This window comes from Vombatus ursinus, unplaced genomic scaffold (assembly GCF_900497805.2).
Source record: "Vombatus ursinus unplaced genomic scaffold, bare-nosed wombat genome assembly UNPS02014821.1, whole genome shotgun sequence".
In the NCBI taxonomy this organism is placed as follows: domain Eukaryota; kingdom Metazoa; phylum Chordata; class Mammalia; order Diprotodontia; family Vombatidae; genus Vombatus; species Vombatus ursinus.
Window position 1 is genome coordinate 4,130,587 of NW_020954599.1, and position 23,012 is coordinate 4,153,598.

The 23,012-nt window shown below is 36.3% G+C and overlaps 1 protein-coding gene across 1 annotated transcript in view; it reads left to right on the top strand.

The window, feature by feature from the left end:
* The window catches only part of UNC5C (unc-5 netrin receptor C), a 391,452-nt gene that overhangs the window by 270,500 nt on the left and 97,940 nt on the right, over positions 1-23,012 (top strand). Inside the window, exon 4 of the mRNA XM_027837574.1 lies at positions 6,751-6,854. Within this exon, the coding sequence (XP_027693375.1) occupies positions 6,751-6,854 (104 nt within the window). The remainder of the gene's footprint in view (positions 1-6,750; positions 6,855-23,012) is intronic.

The window sequence follows — 23,012 nt, forward strand, 5'->3', positions numbered from 1 at the left end:
TATAATTAAAAGTAGAGTTTGATCAGTGGCAAAGGAAAGATAGAGCAAAAATGTTCCAAGAAAATGTGAGTCTCCAGCTGTTGGATGAACAAAGAAAGCACAATAGCAAATCTTAATCAGCAACAAGTTGTCTTTACCAGAGGAAAGCTACCCATCCCCTGACCCCCCTCCCAATGTGGTATTGTCTAAAAAGCCCTACACCATGAGTGATCAATTGATCTCACCTGCTCTGCTAACAAACTATGTGACCCTGCACAAGGCAATTTAAACCAGGGGTTCTTATCCTGGGCGAGGTAAATAACAGTTTGATTGATATTTCAATATAATTTGTTTCCTCTGTAATCCTGTGCATTTTCTTTTATGTATTTAAAAACTTTTTTTTCTGAGAAGGGGTCCATAGGCCTTACCAGATTGCCAAAAAGGTCTATGACACAAAAAATTAAGTACCTCTCTTTAAGTTCTTTGAGTCTCAGTTCAATTATCAATAAAAAGAAGGTTGAAGTAGGCCTTTTCCATTCCAAATATTCCAATTCATGCCCCAGTGAAACTTTTTTTCAACCTGAATCATCTAGATCGACTGTCTACACAGATAAGGTTATCTGTATAATTGCCAGATTTCCACTTGGCAGAATTCTATACAATGACATTTAATGACTATTTCCTGACAAGATTTATTTAAACATTTGTAACTCCACAGTATTTTTAAACCCCAGCACTTAAAAATGATCATTTTCCTTTTTTTCAAATTTTCAGAAGGTTGCTTATTAAAGTTTTAAAGCAGTAGTAATTACAAATTAATCCAATTAGTATTTTTTAAAAACCATTTCTTGAGCTTTTGGATCAACACAAAGTATAGGAAAAAAGAACATAAACTGATGAGAGCTGGGATTGTTCCATCTTTTATATCTATTATCCCAGCTGCTAGTAAAGGACCCAGCAGATAGTAGGATCTTCCTCAATACTGGTTGATTGTTAAGACACGGCTCCTGTCCTCAGTGCTGGGAAAATAAAAGGCAAAAAGAAAGACAGTCCCTACCTCTGAGAAGTTTCTAAAAGGAGAAGATAACATTTATCATATACCATTTAAGATAACAAGAAGCCAAAAAGGGAGGGAAGGGGAGATAGGAAGGGGAACTACAAAGTAGCCAATGTGGAGCATTGTGGGGAAAGTCCTAAGAGGTAGGAGTGAGGACAGCCTGGAAGGGAAGACATAGCAAGGCTAGGCAGTTTCCTTTAAATGATGGTTCTAGGAGGATCTAGCCAATCAGAAGGAGAGGGCACTGGCACTGAATGGTGAGAGGTTTGAAGCAGGGAGACCAAATTGGAGATGTCAAAATAATCTAGCTACATGAGAGCCTGAACTGAGGTGGTAACTGCATTAGTTGAGAGAAGGGTTCTGATACTGAGATGTTGAGAAAATGGAAAGATTTTGCAACTGTTGGTTACATGGGTTCAACGAGAGTGAGGAATCCAGGATAATGGTAAGAATATGAACTTGAGACATTGGAGAGATGGTGGTACCTTCAACAGAAATAGAGAAGTTTGGAAGAAGCTAGGGAGAAAGATAATGAGTTCTGGTTTAGATATGTTAAGTTTAACATGTCTGAGACACACAGTTTGAAATGTCCAACGGGCCATTGGTGATGTGAGACTAAAGCTAAGGGGAGAGACTGTGGTTGAATATAAATGTGAAAGTCATCTGCATAAAGATGATGATTAAACTGATGAAAGCTGATTAAGATACCAAGGGAGAGAGAGAAAATATAGAGGAAAAGTAAGAAGAGCCAGAGTAGAACCTTTTCACTATAGAGTTCTAAAATTCCTTTCACTACACTTAAGTCAAAAGAGGAAATAAAATAAAATATATTATATATGACATAAAATATATAGGAGAATTATAGTCTTATATTAATTCCTAACTAGGAATTCTTATTTGGTAAATTCTGTACACAGATAAGTATGGATGATAAAAACGCTATATATACATATTGTGTATATATGTATATGTGTATGTATATATACATACACATATATACACATACGTATGTGACTATGGTAACATATACGCTTTAAAAACAAAGACAAATTCTTACATAGGATAGTCAGCAAATGATGGAAATAATCACTGACACATAAAGACCATAAAAACATAGTGTGTTTTAAAATTTATGAAGCACTCTATATACATTATTTCATCTAATCTTTACAAGAATTCTCTAAATTAGACCTTTTGGTGCTATCATATACCCTTTTTATAGTCATGTTTGCAGATCAGGAAATTGAGGGTCAAAGAAGATGAATGACTTCGGTATTGCCCCTGCTACCTATCTAATCATCGAGCCCCTTCCTTCTTCCCTCTTCCCTCATCTATATTCATCTTTTTTCCTGCATCTCTTCTCTGCCATCTCCAACACATCTTTCATTCAGCTGCCAAAAGTGTCTTCTTTCATGCCCCCCCCCCAACTTAGGTTTCATCTGTTCCATCAAAGTTTTCCACATGTTCTCACCTCGGGGGAAAAAAAAAAAACCTCTCCCCCTAAACTTCTCATGCTACTTTGCTGTTCAATGCATTTCTACTGGGCAGAAATATTCTGTCATTCTGAAAGGTTTGTTTTCCTGCTGATTTCTGACTGAAAAGCATCCATCATGTTTAATGATGCTCTGCCTAGAAGAAATCTTGTCTAAAAACAAAACAAAACAAAACAACAAACAAACAAACAAAAAAAAAAAACCTTTTACACCACTGCCCCAGTTCCTAAAGAAGGAAGGAACCTCATAAAAAAACTTCCTCTTTATCTATAGGTGTTGTTCCACTATGCTGGATTCCTGAATTAGTGTGAAAGAAGGGATTTCCTGGGAGAAATTAAAATGGCTTTTCAGGAAGTGTTACCTTATGGTTTTTTTTCTTTTTGTTAAATGAGATCATTATAGCTATTACATAGTAGTCCAACTCAGGCATTAAAATATATTTAATTGGGGTAGCTAGGTGGCACAGTAGATAGAGATCCGGCCTTGGAGTCAGGAGGACCTGCGTTCAATTCTGGCCTCAGACACAAAACACTTACTAGTTGTGTGATTCTGGGCAAGTCACTTAACCCCATTGCCTAGCCTATGTGTGCATATATATATATATATAATATATGTGTGTATGTATATGTATGTATATGTATATATACACATACACCTATATATGATTGTATATGTGATTATATATATGATTTTATATGTGTGTGTATATATATGTATACATATATATGTGTGTGTGTGTGTGTGATTAGGCCTAAGGGTTAGACCTAAAAATGCAGACATTGTGAAGTTCAGTTTCCATTCTAATTTAAAACCCTAATCCTTGATAGTTATTTTTGATAGCAGTGGAACACACACCCATTCACACACACGTGCGCACACGCGCGCACACACACACACACACACACATACACACACAGAGTAACGCTTAAGAAGATAGATATGCAGTCATTAGAGTACACTATATACACAGTTGGACAATTTGTCACAGAATTTGTATTTTCTGTTCCCCCTTTTTTTGAATATTCAGACTCATTGATATTAATATTCTCATTTTGAGGACTTCTAACTCAGTCATAAAGACGACATCCTATCTATGAACAAGTGGCTATTATGCTGAAGCATTTATCTGACTTGAGACCTCATTGCTCAACTGAAACTACTCTCTTCAAAATTAGCAATGACCTAATTGCCATATCTGATTGGTTTTTTCTCATTCTTCATGCTTTTTGACCTCGCTGAAGTTTTTGACACTGTCGATCACCTTCTTTTCCTTGGTAGTCTTCTTTCTGCATTTTTTATGCCTATTTCCCATGCCTAAAATGCCCTCCGTCTTCATCTTTGCCTCCTGGCTTCCTGGCTTTCTCGAAGACTCAGCTAAAATCCCACCTTCTGCAAGAAACCTTTCCATGTCCCCTGTACTGCATGTGATTTCAGTCTGGGATCAGCACCGATTTACCCTGTTTATATCTTGTATTACATAGTTGCTGGCATGTTGTTTCCCTCCTTAGATTGTGATGTTCTTGAGGTCAGTTTTTTGTTACTTTGCATATTTTTTATCATTCTTTTTATTCCCAGCACTTTGCAAACTGCCTGGCACATAATAGGTGAATCTATAACTAATGCTTGTTGATCAATTGTATAAGTCTGTACCACCAAGGGTATTTTCCCCCATCACACAGATATCTTCCCAACTATCCTATGATTTTGAGTTGTGCCTCAAGAGAAAAATAGTAGCTCTCACATGCAAAATATTAAGAAGAAATTGTTAACAAACATTTTCTACAGTGAACTACAGTTATATCGAGGTGTCTCAGGATCATGGGTTTAGAATTGGAAGGGACTTACGGACCATCTAGTCCAATCCCCTAATTTTACAGGTGAGACTTCAGTAGGTTGTGACTTGCCCAGGTTACACAACTAGTAGGTGTCAGAGGCAGGGTTTGAACCCATGTTTTCCTGACTCTGAGTTTATCATATTACTATGCTATGCTACTTCTTCAGGTACAATAAGAGAGGCAAAACTATAGAGTTGAATAGGTGCAGAACACCAGAATCCTTGTCCCAGCTCTGCCATTAGATATGTATGACCTTGGACAGTTCATTTCAACCCCCTGGACCTCAGTTTACTCCTTTGCAAACCAAGTGGAATTGGACTAGATTATCTTGTAAAGTGCCTTCCAGTTCTGTGAAAAATGAATTCTGTTCCATTACTTTCCATGACTATCAACTCAATAATTGCCCCTTTCCAAGAGTTTCCATTCCTGTTTTTTCCTTACCAAAATGTAGGAAGTCTTTTGGTTATGCTAGCCTTATACGAGGTCATATTTATTCTAAATAGTCTTGAACAGAGGATAGTTCCCACAGGATTAATTGTACTGCAGAATGAGAAGCTTAGGTACAGATTTCCTCCAGAGAACCTTTTAAATGAGTCACTAGTAGCTACCCTGAAAGCATTAGAATTATACTGAGAACAGCACGTGGTTTGTGAATCATTGATTTAATAGGCTGAGATGATACCTCCTGTGTATTTTATTTAGAGTTTGGGATGAGGGGAAATAGAAATACTTCTCAAAATTAATTCCATCTAATAAAACTTTAATAAATTATCATTGTAATGAATTGAACATGTAAAACATTGTCTGTGAATAATATCAGTACCCATTGTTATGGACAAGTATTATTTTTAAAATGAAGTTGGTTTTTTAAAGTATTTCTCTCTATAAAAATCTAGTTATGGATTTCCATAGCAACCGTAACTTCTGACTTCCTCTATTTGGGGAGGAAGTGAAGATAATATAATTTAGCCATGATAATAAAATAAGCTCTTTGAGGGCAAGAGATAGTTTGTTTTTTGTCTTTATGTCACTAGAGCCTAGCACAATGCCTGCTATATAGTAGGTGTTTACTAAAATGCCTGTTAACTGATTGAATGGTTATATAATTGATGAATAAAACTTCTCATAGTATTTACACAGCTACCTGGCTTTTAGATGGAGCTATTTTGAAGCTTCATCAAACTTTGCAGCCACTAAGATTTATAATTATAAGAAAAAGTTGTAAAGCAACAAATCTGGGTCAATAGAGAGAACTTCTGTACCAGGAATTCCTACAATGATGCAATCACAGGTCCAGACTTCCTTTCTTCTCCCTTCACCTTAATCTCCTCACCCCCTCTCCAAAAAAAAAAAAAGCAGAAAGCAGAACATACTTTGGTCTTTTTTGTGGATCTGACCCAGAAGACTTCAGGAATACTGAAACCTTAATATGTAGTTGAAATAAGGAGAGAGGAAAAGACTTGTGTGCATGAGAAATGAGAACTGAACCTGTTAAGTCAAGATCAGCTGAGAGGCGAGGGAGATGCAGGTGGTCAGTATCATTGAGTAAATTGTGTTACCAAAGACACTAATTTGCAATCACTTTCATAATGGCTACAAGATGCTCAAAAGATAAAAATACTAAGGAATTCAAAGAGGAAAATATCATATTATAACAATTTCTTTAGCAAACATACATAATAGTTTTTATTTCATGGAAATAGCTTCCCGGTAAGAAAATTCCTTCCACCAATGCCAATCAGCTACTGTTTTGTATCTTAAAGTCTTGGGGAGTTGGGGGGAGGGGGATGGCACACAGACAGTATGTGTTAGAAGTGAAATTTGAACCCAGATCTTCCTAACTGAGGCTGGCTTTTTATCTACTATATCCCTCCTGACTCTCACATATACATACATAATAGCATGCTCTAATTAAAAGCCTGAGCAGCAAGGCTGTAATAGGTAGAGAATTATTAGGCTTGATTAAGAAAATAGTTTAGAGACTCATAGATTCAGAGCTGGAAGAGATTTTAGCAGACATATAGTATATACTGATACTGATTCTTACAATTAGTGTATCAACAACATTCACTGAGGCAAAAATGTAGGTATAATCCATATGTGTATGGATTATTTACATAGGGTATACCTCTATACATATAGATGTATAAACAGATTAAATAGATATAATGTGTATATGTGTGTGTATTATGTGTTTATATAAATATATATTTTTTGTGTGTATCATAATTCCAAGTACAAATTGCATGAATCTCTAGTCTAACAGTAATAACAACAGCAGTCATAAAAACAATATTACTCACACCACAGGTTGCCACCACACTTTCTAACAGTGAACAGCTGTTAACCTAATTGAAACACAACTTGTTCCACCTATATTTTCCAGATCTTCGCAAGACTTTTGAACAAGAACCTTTAGGAAAGGAAGTGTCCTTGGAACAGGAAGTCCTGCTACAGTGTCGCCCACCTGAAGGTATACCCATGGCTGAGGTGAGTGACCAGCAATCTCCTGAATTTAGCAACTGGCACTCAGTTACCCTAACTGAGGCCTAATCCATGGCTAATGGTGCAGTGAATTAAGGTATGGCATGATAAATGGGTGATAATGGAGTCCTAACTGCCTGCTGCTGGCAAAATAGATTGATTGGGAACTGATTGATGACTTGAGAGTCAATTAGAATGCCCCCACTGGACAGGGCTACAGGCAACTTAGTTTTACTTTTTTCATTCTCTTTCAAGAAAAAGGAACATTGCAGTATTTTATCTGGCACCTGGTAAGTAAGCTACCTGATAAGATGTATGAATGTGCTATTCTTTCTTTCTTCTTTCTTTCTTTCTTTCTCTCTCTCTTTCTTTTTCTTTTTCTTTCTTTCTTTCTTCCTTCCTTCCTTCCTTCCTTCCTTCCTTTTTTCCTTCCTTCCTTCCTTTCTTCCTTTCTTCCTTTCTTCCTTTCTTCCTTTCTTCCTTCCTTCCTTCCTTCCTTCCTTCCTTCCTTCCTTCCTTCCTTCCTTCCTTCCTTCCTTCCTTCCTTCCTTCCTTTCTTTCTTTCTTCTTTCTTTTTTTGTCATCAAAAGAACAGGATCTGCTGGGGCAATAGCAGGTTTAAAACTATATTTCTCTGAATATTTTCATGATTTTATCCTGGCTATAGCCAGACTCACAAGGGCTGTGTCTACATGACAGCAGACAGTAGTTTGGGACAAGGAATTAGCTGGTTCATGTGTGTGTGTTTTAGCTTTTTAACTTGGGAAAGTTTAGCCCAGCATTTATCTCATATGTTTATTTCTGCTTGTAATGAAAGAAGTGTTACATACAAAAACCTTCTGACCACCTGTCAATAAATCATTCCAGGTCAAATCTTTTTCCTAGTTATCTTTAACAACCAGAAGTGCTTTTCCATATGTAGACGTGTTTACCCCTGCTATTGCTTACTATCATACTTTGGAGAGGTCTGATAAATGGCTTCCCAAACCTTGAGCAGAACAGTGAGCAAAATCAATCTTGTAGTATTTGTTATGCTAATTGGTCATTTGAAATCTTACAACTCATTCCTCTCAGACCATAAAGGGGAAAAAAAAAAAAACCTACTCTGTATTGAAAGTTTAGTCACTTATCTCAATTAATGACCTCTAGACTAGGACTTTCACTAGGTCACCAGAACAAAGGATTCTGAATTCATTTGCTGATTAGTATATTAGCAGTTAACTTGCAAACTGCTAATTACATTTCATTACTTGAAAGTGACTTTTATTTCCTCTCTACTGTATAAAACATCATTTCTAAGTAATAATAAGTTGTGACCATCTCTACAGCAGAATGATTTATCAAAAACATTAAGTGTTAGCTCCCTGTTGAACAAGTTAAGGCTTCTGAGAACATCTCAATTTTCAGAGAACAAAGAATTAATAATTAACAAAGCAGTAACTCTATGACTCCACCCATTTGCCCATTTTAGGAGGTGAAACCAAGAACGTTTGATTCTTAAACATCAGATTGATTTCACTTTAAAAAAAAACTTTGCAGTAAATTATCTAAGAACCCCACACCAATCTGAAGCTTTGGTTGGGATTGACATTTGCAATTGAACATGTCACATGGAAAATGCATGGCAACACTCCTGCAAGTATTTTTATTACCTTTTCTAGAAAAGAAATAGCTAAAAATAACAATTCATGATTTTTCTGGTATTCCTCTCAAATCTGAGACTCAGACATGAGTCTCAGTTATTCCATCAAACAGTGAAAAACCTCATGCCCTGGCAGTGAGATCAACAGTATGATTTAGTCTGATTAGTAGGAAGGCAATGCTTATTTTTGTTGATATTTCATCTATATATGTATCTATAGCTACATCTATCTGTCTCCTTAGTTGGATTTTTTAAAAACTCTAATGTAAACCTCTTCCATTACACTACATTAAAAACGAAAATCTATCATGGAGGTAGCATGTATTTCTATAGATATATGATTGTAGCTCAATGTATCTCAAAGTAAACTGATCTCAGCAAAAATCTCCAGTGAGAGGAGATCTTAATAATTACACATCTTTTCAAAGCTCCGTAACAGAGTGATGTACTTTGTCAAGTAGTAAAGATTCATGACTGCAAGCTAATTGGCTGTGAATTTTATTTGTACCATCATCAGGGAAGAGACCAATTAACGCTTGGCAAGCTCAAAAATCATGTACCCATTTGACACTAAAAAGAACTATTCTTAATGTGTTTTTCTTTTTCCTTTTCTGAAGTCAGAAGAGAGATCAAGCATGTATACTGGCTAGCAGCCTAAGACAGCTTCTGTGTAGACTCTTTTCCACACGAGTATAATCACAAAGACCAGAGGCTAATGAATATCTTAATGTGACACTTTATTACTGCCATTTGCTCAAGAGGGTGAGATAAATTAAAAAAAGGAAAAAGATGAAGGGTAACTTTGTAGGTTGAAGGATTACATGATTACTTTAATTTAGAGATGGATGTATTCTTTGTTTAATACTTCATTTATTTGTTTGAAGAATATTCTTAAAGTATAGAAGCATTGTTAAACATAAGTGTAACTCTTAAAAGGATCTTGGGCCCATAGATTTACAACTGAAAAGAACTTTAGTCTAAACCCCTCATTTTCTAGATAAGAAAACTGAGGCTCAGAGAGGTTAAATGACTAGACAAAGCAAGCAATTATTTGAATTAAGGTTCTCTGAAGCCAGAGCCAAAGAGTTACAGAATCTTCTAGAAAAGCAGCTGTTGGGCCAAAAGGGGCAAGGGATTGAACCTTTTTTAAACAAATATTCCAGTGTGAGGCACATAGGAGGTTATCAAAATATATTCGTTGTTTGTTTCATTGCTGTCTGATCTTTAGTACATCAAAATCGTACCAACACTTTTATAGGGATAGAGAAAGCACACACCTTCCACTCTTTCTGGATATTCAGTGATGTTTTCCCCTCCATCCCATTTCAGACTAATGCATATCTAATGCATTCCATCTGCATAATCTTCCAGCACCACAATGATCTGTTATGTTTTTCTCCATCTTCAATGCATTTATGATTACCGTATTTTCATTGTTTCATTTTTAAAGATATAAGCTTTTATTGGATAAATTTAACACATTAAGTGATTGACTACTTAGACTATTAACTTCTAAAAATGTTTTAACTTTAGAATTTCTTTCCTAAATGTTGTTTCTACTAACTCTCAGTTGTTATGAGTGGTCTTTGATTTTCTTTACTACTTTATTTTAGCTTCTATTAAAGATCTTTGATATAATATCCTTCAGTGTCAATTATCTTTTCTGTTTGACACAATGTAGATATGGATATGCAACCAACTCCCTGAGAAGTCAGCAAGCAGTAGCAGGGTGGTAAAGGCTATCTTGAATCAAGTGTAGAATATAAGCTTATAGATGAGCAGTGACTGGTTCGTTGGGGGGGAGGGAGCATGTCTTTAGTTCTTACCCCTCCAGCACTTGCTTTTTAAATGCTCATTGAATTGCGTTGGATGAACATACAGCCTCTTAGTTTATGTGGAAGTGAGAATAAAAGAAGAGGAGAGATAAACTTTTCAGTCAATCAATAAGCATTTTACTATGTGCCAGGCACCGTTATAGAGTGCTACAAGGACACAAAGAAAGGCAAAATCCCATTTCCTGCCCTCAAGAAGCTCACAGTCTAACAAACAGACTTTGAAGAATGTCTTGATAATTTTCAAATGACCTTTCCAACATATCTAAGAACCCCACACCAATCTGAAGCTTTGTTTGGGGTTGACATTAGCAATTGAACATGTAACATGAAAAACACATGGCAACATTCCCACAGATATTTTTATTACCTTTCAAGAAGAGAAATACCTTGAAAGTAACATTGCATGTTGTTTTTTTTTTTTTCTGGTATTCCTCTCACATCTCAGCCTACCTTAATAGAATAACTGTCCTCTTCACGAATTTTCATAGTGGCCATTGTTCATTTCTATTCACTGGTTCCAAAAGCAATGGCATGTAGAAAAAAAATAAACTTGAACTTTGTTCCTATTCAATAGGGAGGTTGAGGCAAATCCACTCTTCAAAACCATTACTGACTCTTCTCCTTCTGAAGCCAAAGGAAAGAGAATGTAGGCGTGGAGAGAGCAAGAGCCAGGACAAGTCACTTTCCTGCTAGTTGACATTATTTATATCCCCAGATAAGGGCAGGAAACACCTCCTCTCCATCACTCCCCCGCCCCCAATTAGTTCTTTAACTATCCTTATGAAAATAGTCAGGTAGAGAAACCAAGCATTGGTCACATGAGTGTAAGAGACCCAGGTTGAGAATGAGCATGCCAATGGTGTGACATGAACAGGGCTTGCTGCCAGCCAGTTAACAGCAACTAGGATTTCTCTTGCCAAATGTACTTTACTATCATAGACCTTGGGTCTGACCACTGCCTTTGACGTTTACTAGTTTATAATCATAGTAAAAGTCACTTAACCTCCCATAGCCTCAATACCTTCAGCTTTAAAATGATGAAAATCGTATTTGTCCTGCCTGCTTCAAATTGGTCGTGAGAAAAATGTTTTGCAAAACATACCTTGAGGGAGTATGTAAATATTAGCTATCACTATAATTATTCAATAAATGTGAGTTATCATTATGAAGAAAGAGAATTCAGTATTTATGAGATAAACACATTGCCATGTAAACTTGGAATTAAGAACAAAACATTAGCAGAATAATTTATACACTCTCCTTATAACAAATGCTGACCAAAACCAGTCATACAAAACTTCATTAATGCTAGCTATGCTTCACAAGGAGAGGTGAAAATTTGGAACAAACATGGAAAGGAATAAATATTGGCTCTCAAAATATTTTAATTCATGTCTTCCATAATTATTTAAATTGTTAGGTGTGGTGGCAGCCACCTGCTCTCCCTGTTAAAGGGGAGACCGAGGTTGGTGGATTTCTTGAGCGTGGGAGATCTGAGCTGCAGTAGGTCTAAAGCTGATCATGTGTCCCCAGTAAGTTTTTCACCAATATAGTGATTCCCTGAGAGTAGGGGGGAGGCATCACCTGCCTAAGAAAGGTGAACCAGCCCAGGGCAGAAATGGAGCAGGCCAAAGCTCCTGTGCCAATTACCACCCATGAGTGGCTGCTTTAATTCCAGCCTGGGCAAGATAAGGAGACCCAATCTCAAAACAAACAAGCAAAAAAAATGAAATAGGATTTCTTAAATAAATCTCTATAACCTCGAGTCAGGGGTCCACAACCTATCCTTCACTCTCCTGATGTAACTTCTTCACTTTTCAGAGATACAACCCCTCAGTTTCTCTAGGAAGTAAAGGAATTAATTTAGCTACATACTTCAGTTCCAGAACAGCAGAGTGATCTGCTGTGAATCTGCTGTGCTCATTTTTCCTCATGCCATAGATGAAACAAAAATGTTGAGATCACATGGTGAGCCAGGAGAAGAAAATAACACTCAGAACACAGAGTTTCACCTAATTGTCTCTTTTACATAGGTCAGAGACTGAAACATAGATGGATTTAAAATTAGTTAATATGGCATAAGAAACAAAACTAAATTTTATTCGAAAATGTGTGATTTGTCACACCTTTAACAAGGGGATAATTGCCTCTCTAATTATAATTGAACTGTCTCTCATAGGAGTTTAATTGGAAGAACAGGGAACAGTGTACAACATAGTGACCCAGTTGTGTTTAGAAACCTTCATCATATTTATCAACATTTGCATCTTTAATCAGCAAGTGGGAAAAATATGGGTGGATTGCAAAAGAACAAATTATTTTGCTGACTCTAGGTAAACGTGGAACAGACTCTTTTCAGCTGATGCTGCCAAAGGATAAAAAGCAGGAGACTTCCAAATATTTAGCATCAAGTGGTCACCTCCAGCTAATTGATTATTAATACGACTGCTGTTTGCTTTGTTTCATCCAGGTGCTTCTTGCTTTGCTACCGTTATCTCTTAATTGGAACTCCAGGTGCCTGAATTTCCATGCAGGTGTACTGTTGCCCCGGCAGCGTTTTGTATGCTCTGCAGGCAAAAGAGGTTTTATAGAGGAAAATAGAAGAGGTTGACCTGAATACTGATTTGGAGGAAAATATTGCTTTTCATTGCCCAGTGCTTTCAGTTGGAATTTCTTACTAGAATGAGGAATTTTTAATTATGAGATCATCGGTCCTACAGTTAAGTTTTGAGCATTTTCTTCCCTTTGAGTTGTGGGCCCATTATTTCAACTGTATCAGGAACTCCCAATATAGAAACTTCTTCCACCCATGCAGATTGGCAACTTTCCTGTAACCAAGTCTCAGACAGTTAACTCATTGCCAAAGATCACCCAGCCAGTGCAAGATCTTAAACCTTCTAATCTGTCTTCAGTGGCAAGAGTCCCTTTCATCTACTGATACTCTTCTTGGACCTATTCCCTATTGGTTAGTACATTTATGTCCCTTTTAAATCTTCCCATCCCAGTGACACTGAACCCAAACTGCCAAGAATAGCTCACTTCCCAGTCCCTGATGCCTACTCTCTCCTCATCCACTTCAATCCTACCCTCCCCCATCACACACAATATCCCACTCTAGATTTACTTGCCCCTGTAGCTAACAATTAGTTAGTTAAGTAGCATTTATTAAGCACCTGCTGTGTGCCAGGCACCGTGCTTAGTGCTAGAAGTTAACACATTTCCTTTCATTTTAAACCTCCTCACCTCTTACTCTTTCCTTCTTCTGTCATTGACTGACTCCTGACTCCTGCTGGATGATACCGCATACCTGGCTTTTCTTTCTGGTGCTGCTTGCACATCTCTTATGCACCCCAACTCATTGGTCCCAGAGGGAGAGTCAGAACGCTCTATGCTCCCCATGACCATTTCCAGACTCTTCTACTGTTATCACTTGGCAACCACACCACTGTTGAAATTTACACTATCTGAATTGATTACTTAATCCAGATTCTGATCACTTTTATCTACAGACCCTCAGGACATTCTCCCTCCTTTCTCAATAAATTCAGTACCAAACTCACAGTCTCCTTCGTCCCAACACCCATTCCCATATTTGGGCAGCCATCAGACGTGTTGGTGTTCCCTAACCCCTCAATTTCTCAATTCATTCCACTCACATAAACTACTCCTTCTTCTACCACAAATACATGAAAGAATGGCAATACTTTTCCCTCACATGTTAAATAACCCTGAAACTTATTTATTCCATCATAATCTATCTTTCTATCTCTCCCTGTGCCTCACTATTCCTAAATCTGTTCTTCTTCATCACTGTTGTTTTCCAATCCCTCCATCCATCAGTACTTTCCCAGGTCATCACCCCTGATCTGGAGACACTTTTCTTTTCCCAAACTCGACTCCCTCATGAACTAGTGAGTTCTACGTGGTTTTCTACTTTTAAATCCCCTTGTTGACTTACCACAGCTAATGAAAATCCTCGATTGTTCCCACCATCTTCCTCCTTTGATCCCTCTCATATTTTACTGAACAGAACTGAAGAAAGTCATGAAACTATGCTGACAAGATCCAGTGTGTATTTATGTGATCTAATCTCAGTTGTGCCCTCACTATAACAGGGCAACCATTATGTTGTTGTTTAGTCATTTTTCAGTCATCCCTGACTCTTCATTGACCCCATTTGGGATATTCTTGGCAAAGATACTGACATGGTTTGCCACTTCTTTCTTCAGCTCATTTTACAGATGAGAAAACTGAAGCAAACAAGGTTGAGTGACTTGCCCAGGGTCACACAGCTAGTAAGTATCTGAGGCAAGATTTGAACTCAGGAAAATGAGTCTTCCTTACTCCAAGCCTGGAACAACTGTTATACACCTCTCTGATTGACTTTTTATTCTATTTCTATTTCCAGTGATCTTCTCATTGCTGAATCTAATGGTTTTTCCTCAATACTCATTCTTCTTGACTTGTCTGTAGTATTTGATACTCTTGACCACCTTTGCCTCCTGAATCCTTTCTACTCTCTAGGTCTTCCTTTTATGAATCTGACTTCTTCATTCTTGTCATGCACTTCACCTTTGTCTCTTGGAAGTCCTAGTTTCCTTAAAAGTTCAGCTTAAGTACATGAAACCTTTCCTTACCTCCCCAACAGCTAGTGACCCCTCGATCAATTTATATTAATTTCATATTCACAGCTTCTCAAAAGTTTTAGTGCAGTTTTTATTCTCCAACACAAGGAGAGTTCCAAGTGGGGAGAAACTATTTCATTTTTTTCCTATATCCTCAGATGGTAGAAGAGTTTTGGCAGATAGTAGGTGCTTAACAAATGCATGTTTTTAACTAGTTTTCAGTGTATTTTATATAAATGTGCTTAGTGTATGTCCCCAGAAAACATAAACTCCTTGGGGGCAGGGACTGTTTCCTTTTTGTCTTTATATCTCCAGCCCCCAGAATATCTGGTATATATCAGGCACTTAGTAAAAGCTTTCTGATTGATTGAGAGGCAGTATGGTATAGAGGATAGAGGAAACTTACCTTAAAATCAGGAAGAAATGGGGTGCACTTTCAGGCAGTGACTCACACTGGCTATGTGACTTTTTTTTTTTTTGGCAATTGAGGTTAAGTGACTTGCCCAGGGTCACACAGCTAGTAAGTGTCAAGGGTTTGGTCCGAGGCCAGATTTGAACTCAGGTTCTCCTGACTTCAGGGCAGGTATTTTATCCACTGCGCCACCTAGCTGCCCTGCTATGTGACTTTTAACAAATCATTGGATCTCTCCAAGGTGCTGATCTGAATTGATAAGGGGAAGTTTCTTCTACCTATGAAATCATAGGTATAAAACAACAAGAGCATAAATATCCCCAGTGCTTTACATGTATTAGGCACTTTAAAAACGTTGCTGAGGTTGAAGGATATTTTTAAATGAATGTCGATCTCCTAATCAAATAACTTAATGCTTTGCAGTTGAAGTTGTAAGGTTTCAGGACAACTTAGTTCCCACAGTGCATAGGGATTTAGTTCTCCAAAGCAATGAACTTGGACATATGTGCAATTAAGGGAGTGTTTCCTCAGCAGGAAAACAAATTCATTCTTTTGGCAGCTCAGACAAAAGTAACAACAACCGAGCAAAATGTCATTGAAGTTTTCACTTGCCATCTCATTCTCAACCTTATTTTTTTTTTTGACAATCTCCTGGAGATGTAATTTCAAGTTGCTTACAGACTATTATTTTTTAAAACTTAAAAATACACTTAGTGCTGCTTGTCATGAAAGAATCCCAGGATCCAATGCAATGAGTAGTGGTTGAAGTGAGGGTAGTTTTATATCTGAAAAATCTAATAATACCATTTGCATCATAATACTTCTACCTATTCCTGGAAGAGCTAGGAGAGAACTTAGCACAGCAGGATGTGCTCAGGGAGCCCCTCTTCTCTCTGAGCTATGACCTTTCTCATTAAATGTGAAGCTTTTTGACAAGGGTATTTTTTTATTTTTATCCTTTAAAAAGTCTGTATTTGCTATTAACTCATGGTTGTGAAAGGAGTGTACTCATTTTCAGTCTCTAGAAAAGAAATATTTGGGCAATGAAAAACCATTAGACCCCTCAAAATACACATTGTGAGTTGGTCAGAAGCAAGATGATAAAAATGGTGCTAGAATGTTGCAGGTTGGTTGAAATAAAGTCCAGGCATCATCTACCAAGAGGCTATCATCAGCACATGACTCAATGAAGTATATTAGTCATGAGTATCTTTTAGATCTGTCCAGTGTGTGTTGTTAAAAGACATCAAATGATTCAAGCTAACCCCTATATTTTCTAAGGCAGTAGAGCTTGTCAAGAAGTTTCAGCTTCTAGTTAATATTCCTAGTAGCTTGGTTTGGCTACCTATTCATTTGATAATTGGCTCATACCAGCTTTCCACTTTTATATAAGTATTTGTTTGATTAATATAGCCTCATCTAATTATTCTACTCTTTAAAATCCATGATCTTTGGGACACTTTCTTCCCCCATCATTGTTGTCCTCCATTCAAAGTATTCTGAATTGACGAAGACCAGTTTTGACTTTTCCTGCAGATTTTTCCTGGACTCACTTTTCATGTTGGGTGGCGTGTGGCAGTTTCCCTCTGTTAATTAGAATAAATGTGCCAATTATGTTAATGTATCTCCCGATACCAATCAGTGAATAATTAGACACAACACATCTGTCTTTCACAAGGGAATAGAATAGGAAAGAAGAAAACTGCAAGGTGCCCTGCTCCACATTATTAGCATTTGGATTGTATACTACCTGAGACAGTGATAGGACTGATACTGTTGTGTGATGTGAGTTAGCTTTAGTAACACAGGAGACCAAAGACAGAAAAATTATATCCTATGTGGTCATCAGCTTTTCTCCATGTCTCCCAAAGGGAGAAAACAGAAAACCAAATATCATTAAGAACTAATAACCTACTTTCATTGCCAGAGCAGACTCAGTCAAGGTTCTGCTAAAGGATTTAAATGCACTTATTTTTTTCTATTCTTTACATTGATCTATCAGTAAATTGGATTTACAGCTTGTTTATCGTGTGGTGAACTATGGATAAGACAATTGTGTGACACAACCTTATCTTCTAAAAAGTCACTGAAAGCTCCTCAGAACAACTCCAGGAACAGATGAGGAGGGAGGAAGAGAATAAAAATTTATTAAGCACCTACTCTGTGCCCGGGACTGTGTTAAATACTTTACAAGCATTATTTCAGTAGATCCTCACAACAACCCTGTGAGGTAGGTGTTGTTATTATCTCTATTTTACAGTTGAGGAAACTGAGGCAAACAGAAGCTAAGTGACTTGCCCAGGGTCATACAATTTCTGAAGCCAGATTTGAAGTCAATTCTTCCTGACTCCAGGCCACTGAGCTGCCCCTAATGCTGAAATATAAGGCTGGGCTAAGATAGGACATGGGAACGGTAGATATTTTCTTCTATTCTTATATGGTTTTGATTTCTTTCCACCACATCTCTACACTCTGAGAGCTTTCCATTCCATGGATTTTGAAGGATATGAATGTTTGATATAGTGATATCTCTCAGAAAAGTTATTCTCGAAATTTGTAAGTCAATGTTATGTGCAGACAACTATAGGCCTGTAGCCTGAATGCTCTGGCTGCCCTTTCTCAGGGCCAGGTTAATACAACTAGTCATCAAATTTCTGTGGGGTTACTATGAAGGGCTGGGTGATATCTTCTCCACTTCTATCAGATTGAGCCTTCACAGGTGGTTCTCCCTAGTGTTAGAAGAAATTACTTGCATCCCAATACCATTTAAGCAATTAACACCAATTAGCTTTTACAAAGGGACATTTACTTTGAAGATAAAGCAAGACCAGATGTACAAATATTTTCCCCAATTCATTAGAGGCATATCTTTCCTTATAGCACCTCAGTCTCTGGCAGTACTTCCTATATAGCACTGATCTCACCAAATTCATTTCCAGATGCAATACAGCTCTCACACATTAATCCGCCTCTTAGCTGCCTCTAGCCTGGAGCTAGAAGGTCACTCCCAAAGGTTGGACCTTGCTCCTCACAGCTTCTATTCTGCATTAACTACAAACCCAGACTCTGGAGAGCTGAGAAACCAAAGTGCCCTCCAGATCTTTTGAATTCACAATGATGGAGGCCCTATTCTCTTCACCTAAAACAGAAAAAAATGCAGACATCACAGAATTCCCATTTCATCATGCCCACATGGCCTCAGAGGGTAGAAATCCCTAAACCAAGAGATTATGGCTTGGGTCTCTCACCAGGAACTGTGAGTGAGAGTTCAACTACAAACAAAAAAGCCAAAATGATTGAGGCAAGAGAGAGACGTTGAGGAGCCCCCTGAGGCCTTTAGAATACCCCTGCAGCCAAAGAGTGGCCTAGTCATAATGTGGCTAGCAGAAGAGAACCAAATAAATAATTATCTAGACACACACCATAGTATCTCCAAGTCACTTCCCTTACACAGAATCATGACTGTCCCAGAAGCAAGATGCCCACCTTCATCCATGTGGAGACACACCATTGGATGCACACTGTGTGTGTGCCAGACCTCCATTACATCTGTAATAGTGCTCTGATTCCAGTACAATCTATTGAGTGAATTCTCAAGGATGTTTTAGAGTTCATACTTGTACTGTGGGAACTTGTTGTCTGTTAGTTTATGAAGAATAATGAGATTCTGCTATATTATTCTGCTTACTTTATCATATCTTTCTAGGTATTACACATTAACTTTTTGTAACCTGTTGACATATCATACAATTTCTCTGGTTTCCTTACAAAATCTGCACTGAATCTAGGCTCTTGAGAATTAATTAACTTACTTATTCATTCATTCCTTTTCTTATTCTTTCATTTATTTATGTTTAACTACTTAGCTATTTATATATTCATTCATTCATTTATTCATTCATTTATTTTTGTTTGTTTGCTTGCTTATTGTTGTTGCCATTCATCTCCTTTTATGGCATTTAGATAGAAATAAGCCTGCTCCAGGCCTGCAACAAGTTACTCTTCTAGGTGTCACAGTGGATAGAGCACTGGATCTGAACTCAAGAAGACCTAAGTTCAAATCCAACCTCACACACTTACTAGCTGTGTGACCCTGGGAAGGTCACTTAACCCTGTTTGCCTCAGTTTCCTCATCTGTAAAATGAGCTAGAGAAAGAAATGGCAAACTGCTCTAGTATCTTTGCCAACAAAATCCCAAATGGGGTCATGAAGTCAAACATAATTGAACAACAAAAGTATTATTCGTTATGTTTAATTTTCTTCAGATTTTTGTACTCATAGAGAAAGAAACTGCATTTTATTATTTGTCATGATATAGGATTTCATTAATATAGGGGCTCCCAATGAAGAAACTCCCTCTACCAATGCAGTTAGTCAACTAGTCTGCAATTTGAAGTCTTAGGGAATCGCCTAGGACATTGGGAAGGAAAAGCAACTTATTCATCACATGGACAATGTGTGACACAATCGGGACTTGGACATATCTCAAAAGCCTTGAGGAGGCTGGTTCTCTCTCCTCCATCCCATGCTGCCTCTTCTACTATCTAGTGTATATAACATGTCATACCATGATATGGGATCTCTTTTTAGTTTTATTGTTTTATTTAGTTTTATTTTATCTGCTTATTGCAAATTCTTTGCAGAAATGTTTATTGTACAAGTTTATTATTCAAGAAAAAGCATTGTTCACCTACTACATTCATGATAATATATGCATCCACTATTAGCACATGTTTGTTGAATAAATCAATGAATCAAAGATTCTCAGAGTTGAAGGGATCTCAAATTTGGAAGAGTTGTATAGGATCTCTTTCATGTTCTGTTAATACAGGTATTTTAATCATCTACAGCTAATCATCTATTTCCTTTGAAATCTCAGTTTTTCTGCCATATAGTTGTCCCTTGCAGATTCTGAACATCTTTTCTCCATTTAAAGATCAATTAACACATATACTTCTAAAATAACTATTGATAATTACAAAATTCCTTTAATAAGAAAAATGTATGGCTGATATATAAGCCAGGAAGAACGAAACATAGAAAGAGAACTATAGATTAATATAACTAATAAATCAATATTCATGCAATAAATAATAAATAATATTAATATTATATAACAATATAATAAAATGGTAATACTAAAATATTAGGAGAAAATATTAAAGAAATATATCTAAAAATTATTCATTATAATGATATCAATATCAAAATTTAAATTTTTATTAAGAACCCAAGGATGAGTCCATGTTGGGAAAATAATGGACACTATTGGTGATATTAAAAAAAAAAACAAAAAAAAGCAAAATCACATGATTGTATGAATAGGTGCAGATAAAACTTTGACCAAGTACAACAAACACTTATTTTAAAACCCTATAAACCAGAAGCAGTGAGCAGCCGTTTTTAGATTACATGTATGTGTGTGTGTGGGTGTGTGTGTGTGTATACAAAAAATCTAGCATGATTTGCAACAAATAATCCCTAGAAGCCTTCTCAGTTTAAAAAAATAGGGTAGGAGGACAAAGATACTTCTCCCTATAACAATTTGACATAGCTCCATATTTGCCAGGGATAGATAACTGCAATCAGAAGACAAAACTATCACAATTTCTAGATGACATGATGGATTGTTTATAAAGCCACAAATAAAGGGTCAAGAATTAATTGAGAAAACCAATAGCTTCAATAAGTAATAGAATACAAAACAAATTCACAAAACCATTAGAATTTCTATATATATCTAAATAGAAATTAGTAGAAAGTAACTAAAAGTTACATAAATTTTTATCTAGGAATCAGTCTACCAGGACACACTCAAGGATTATATCAATGCAATTACATCACTCTTTACAATTACAAATCACTCTTCAAAGAAATCAAAGACAAATTACCAGAAATGTAATAATTGCTCATAGTTAGACCTCCTCATTATAAGAGAAATGATCAACTAGACCAAATGGAAAGAAATAAACAAATGAAAGAGTATCATTGAACATTTTCTTTTTCTTTCTTTCTTTCTTTCTTTCTCTCTCTTTCTCTCTCCATCTATCTATCTATCTGTCCGAAAACATTTGGGTAGCTAAACCTATATTTAACATATTATGGTTTGTTCAGTTGTTTTAAAATTTTGTCCATTTTCTTTATCCAAAACTGTAATTTTTCACTGGCATCAGGCTAAACAAAGTTTAAAAAATCATGATCATTTTAAAACAAACAAAAAACAAGGTTAAACTGTTGTGTCCCACCCTTAATTGCATCAATATTTATATAAATGGCTACTCTATTTTCTCCATCTTTGTTGAGGATAAAAAAAGTGGAGGAAATTATATATACTGAAGAATCAGGGCCTAAATTTAAATATGAGAGTTTTGTAAAAAGGATAATGATTAAACTCCTGATTGAAGTCTTGAGCTGAAAGGAATTTTTAATAGTTTTATGGCCATGTCCATCCCTTCTTTTTTCTGATAGCTTTACTTTTAGCTAATGGTTAATATTAGGAAAAAATGTGCTAAATGGTAAAACTATAAAATCACATATCACCATAATATGTTCATTTCTTAAATTAAGACTTAAATGAGAGGAGACAGCAAGTGTCTATAGACTCTTCAAACTCATAATTGGATTGGTAATGCTGCCTTTATTATTGAATATATTGATGTTTTGAAAACATGACAGATTTAAGAGGTTTCTGTAGAAATCAGCTCACGCATTGCATGCTCTTGTATTTACTTTACATATGTTTTGCATATTCTTTTATGTGTATGTATGGTCTCCTCTGATGAACTATAAACTCCTTGAAGATGGGGACTGTTATGTTTCTGTCTTTGTATCCCCAGCAACTGGAATAGTATCCAGCACATAATAGACACTTACTAAATATTGTTTGATTGAACTCAACATCTTTACTGCAATTAGAAATTCAGTAAATATGTATAGATTTAATAAGAAAATGTACTGCTGATATATAAACCAGGAAAAATAAAACCAAAAGGAAACTATAGACTAATATAATTAATAAATCAATATTAATTTAATAAATATTTAAATAAAATATATAATATATTAAGATAATATATAGTATAGTAATGTAATTTCATTGATATTAAAAATAAATACATATGAATATATACATAATATAATAAAATATTAAAGATATATAAGACATTATTTATTTTATATTTATTATGCCATGTATTATAATGATGTAACATTATATTGGTGGTGCAGCAGATAGGGTGGCAGGCACGGAGTCAGGAAGACTCATCTTCCTGAATTCAGATCTCGCCTCAGATACTTACTAAGTGTGTGACCCTGGGCAGGTCACAACCCTGATTGCCTCAGTTTCCTCATCTGTAAAATGAGCTGGAGAAGGAAGTGGCAAACCATTCCAGTATCTTTGCCAAGAAAATCCCAAATGGAATCATGAAGAATTGGACATGCCTGAAAACAACTGAACAAACCATAATATGTTAAATATAGGTTTAGCTACCCAAATGTTTTCAGACAGATAGATAGATAGATAGATAGGTAGATAGATAGATAGATGGAGAGAGAAAGAGAGAAAGAAAGAAAGAAAGAAAGAGAGAGAGAGAGAGAGAGAGAGAGAAAGAAAGAAAGAAAGAAAGAAAGAAAGAAAGAAAGAAAGAAAGA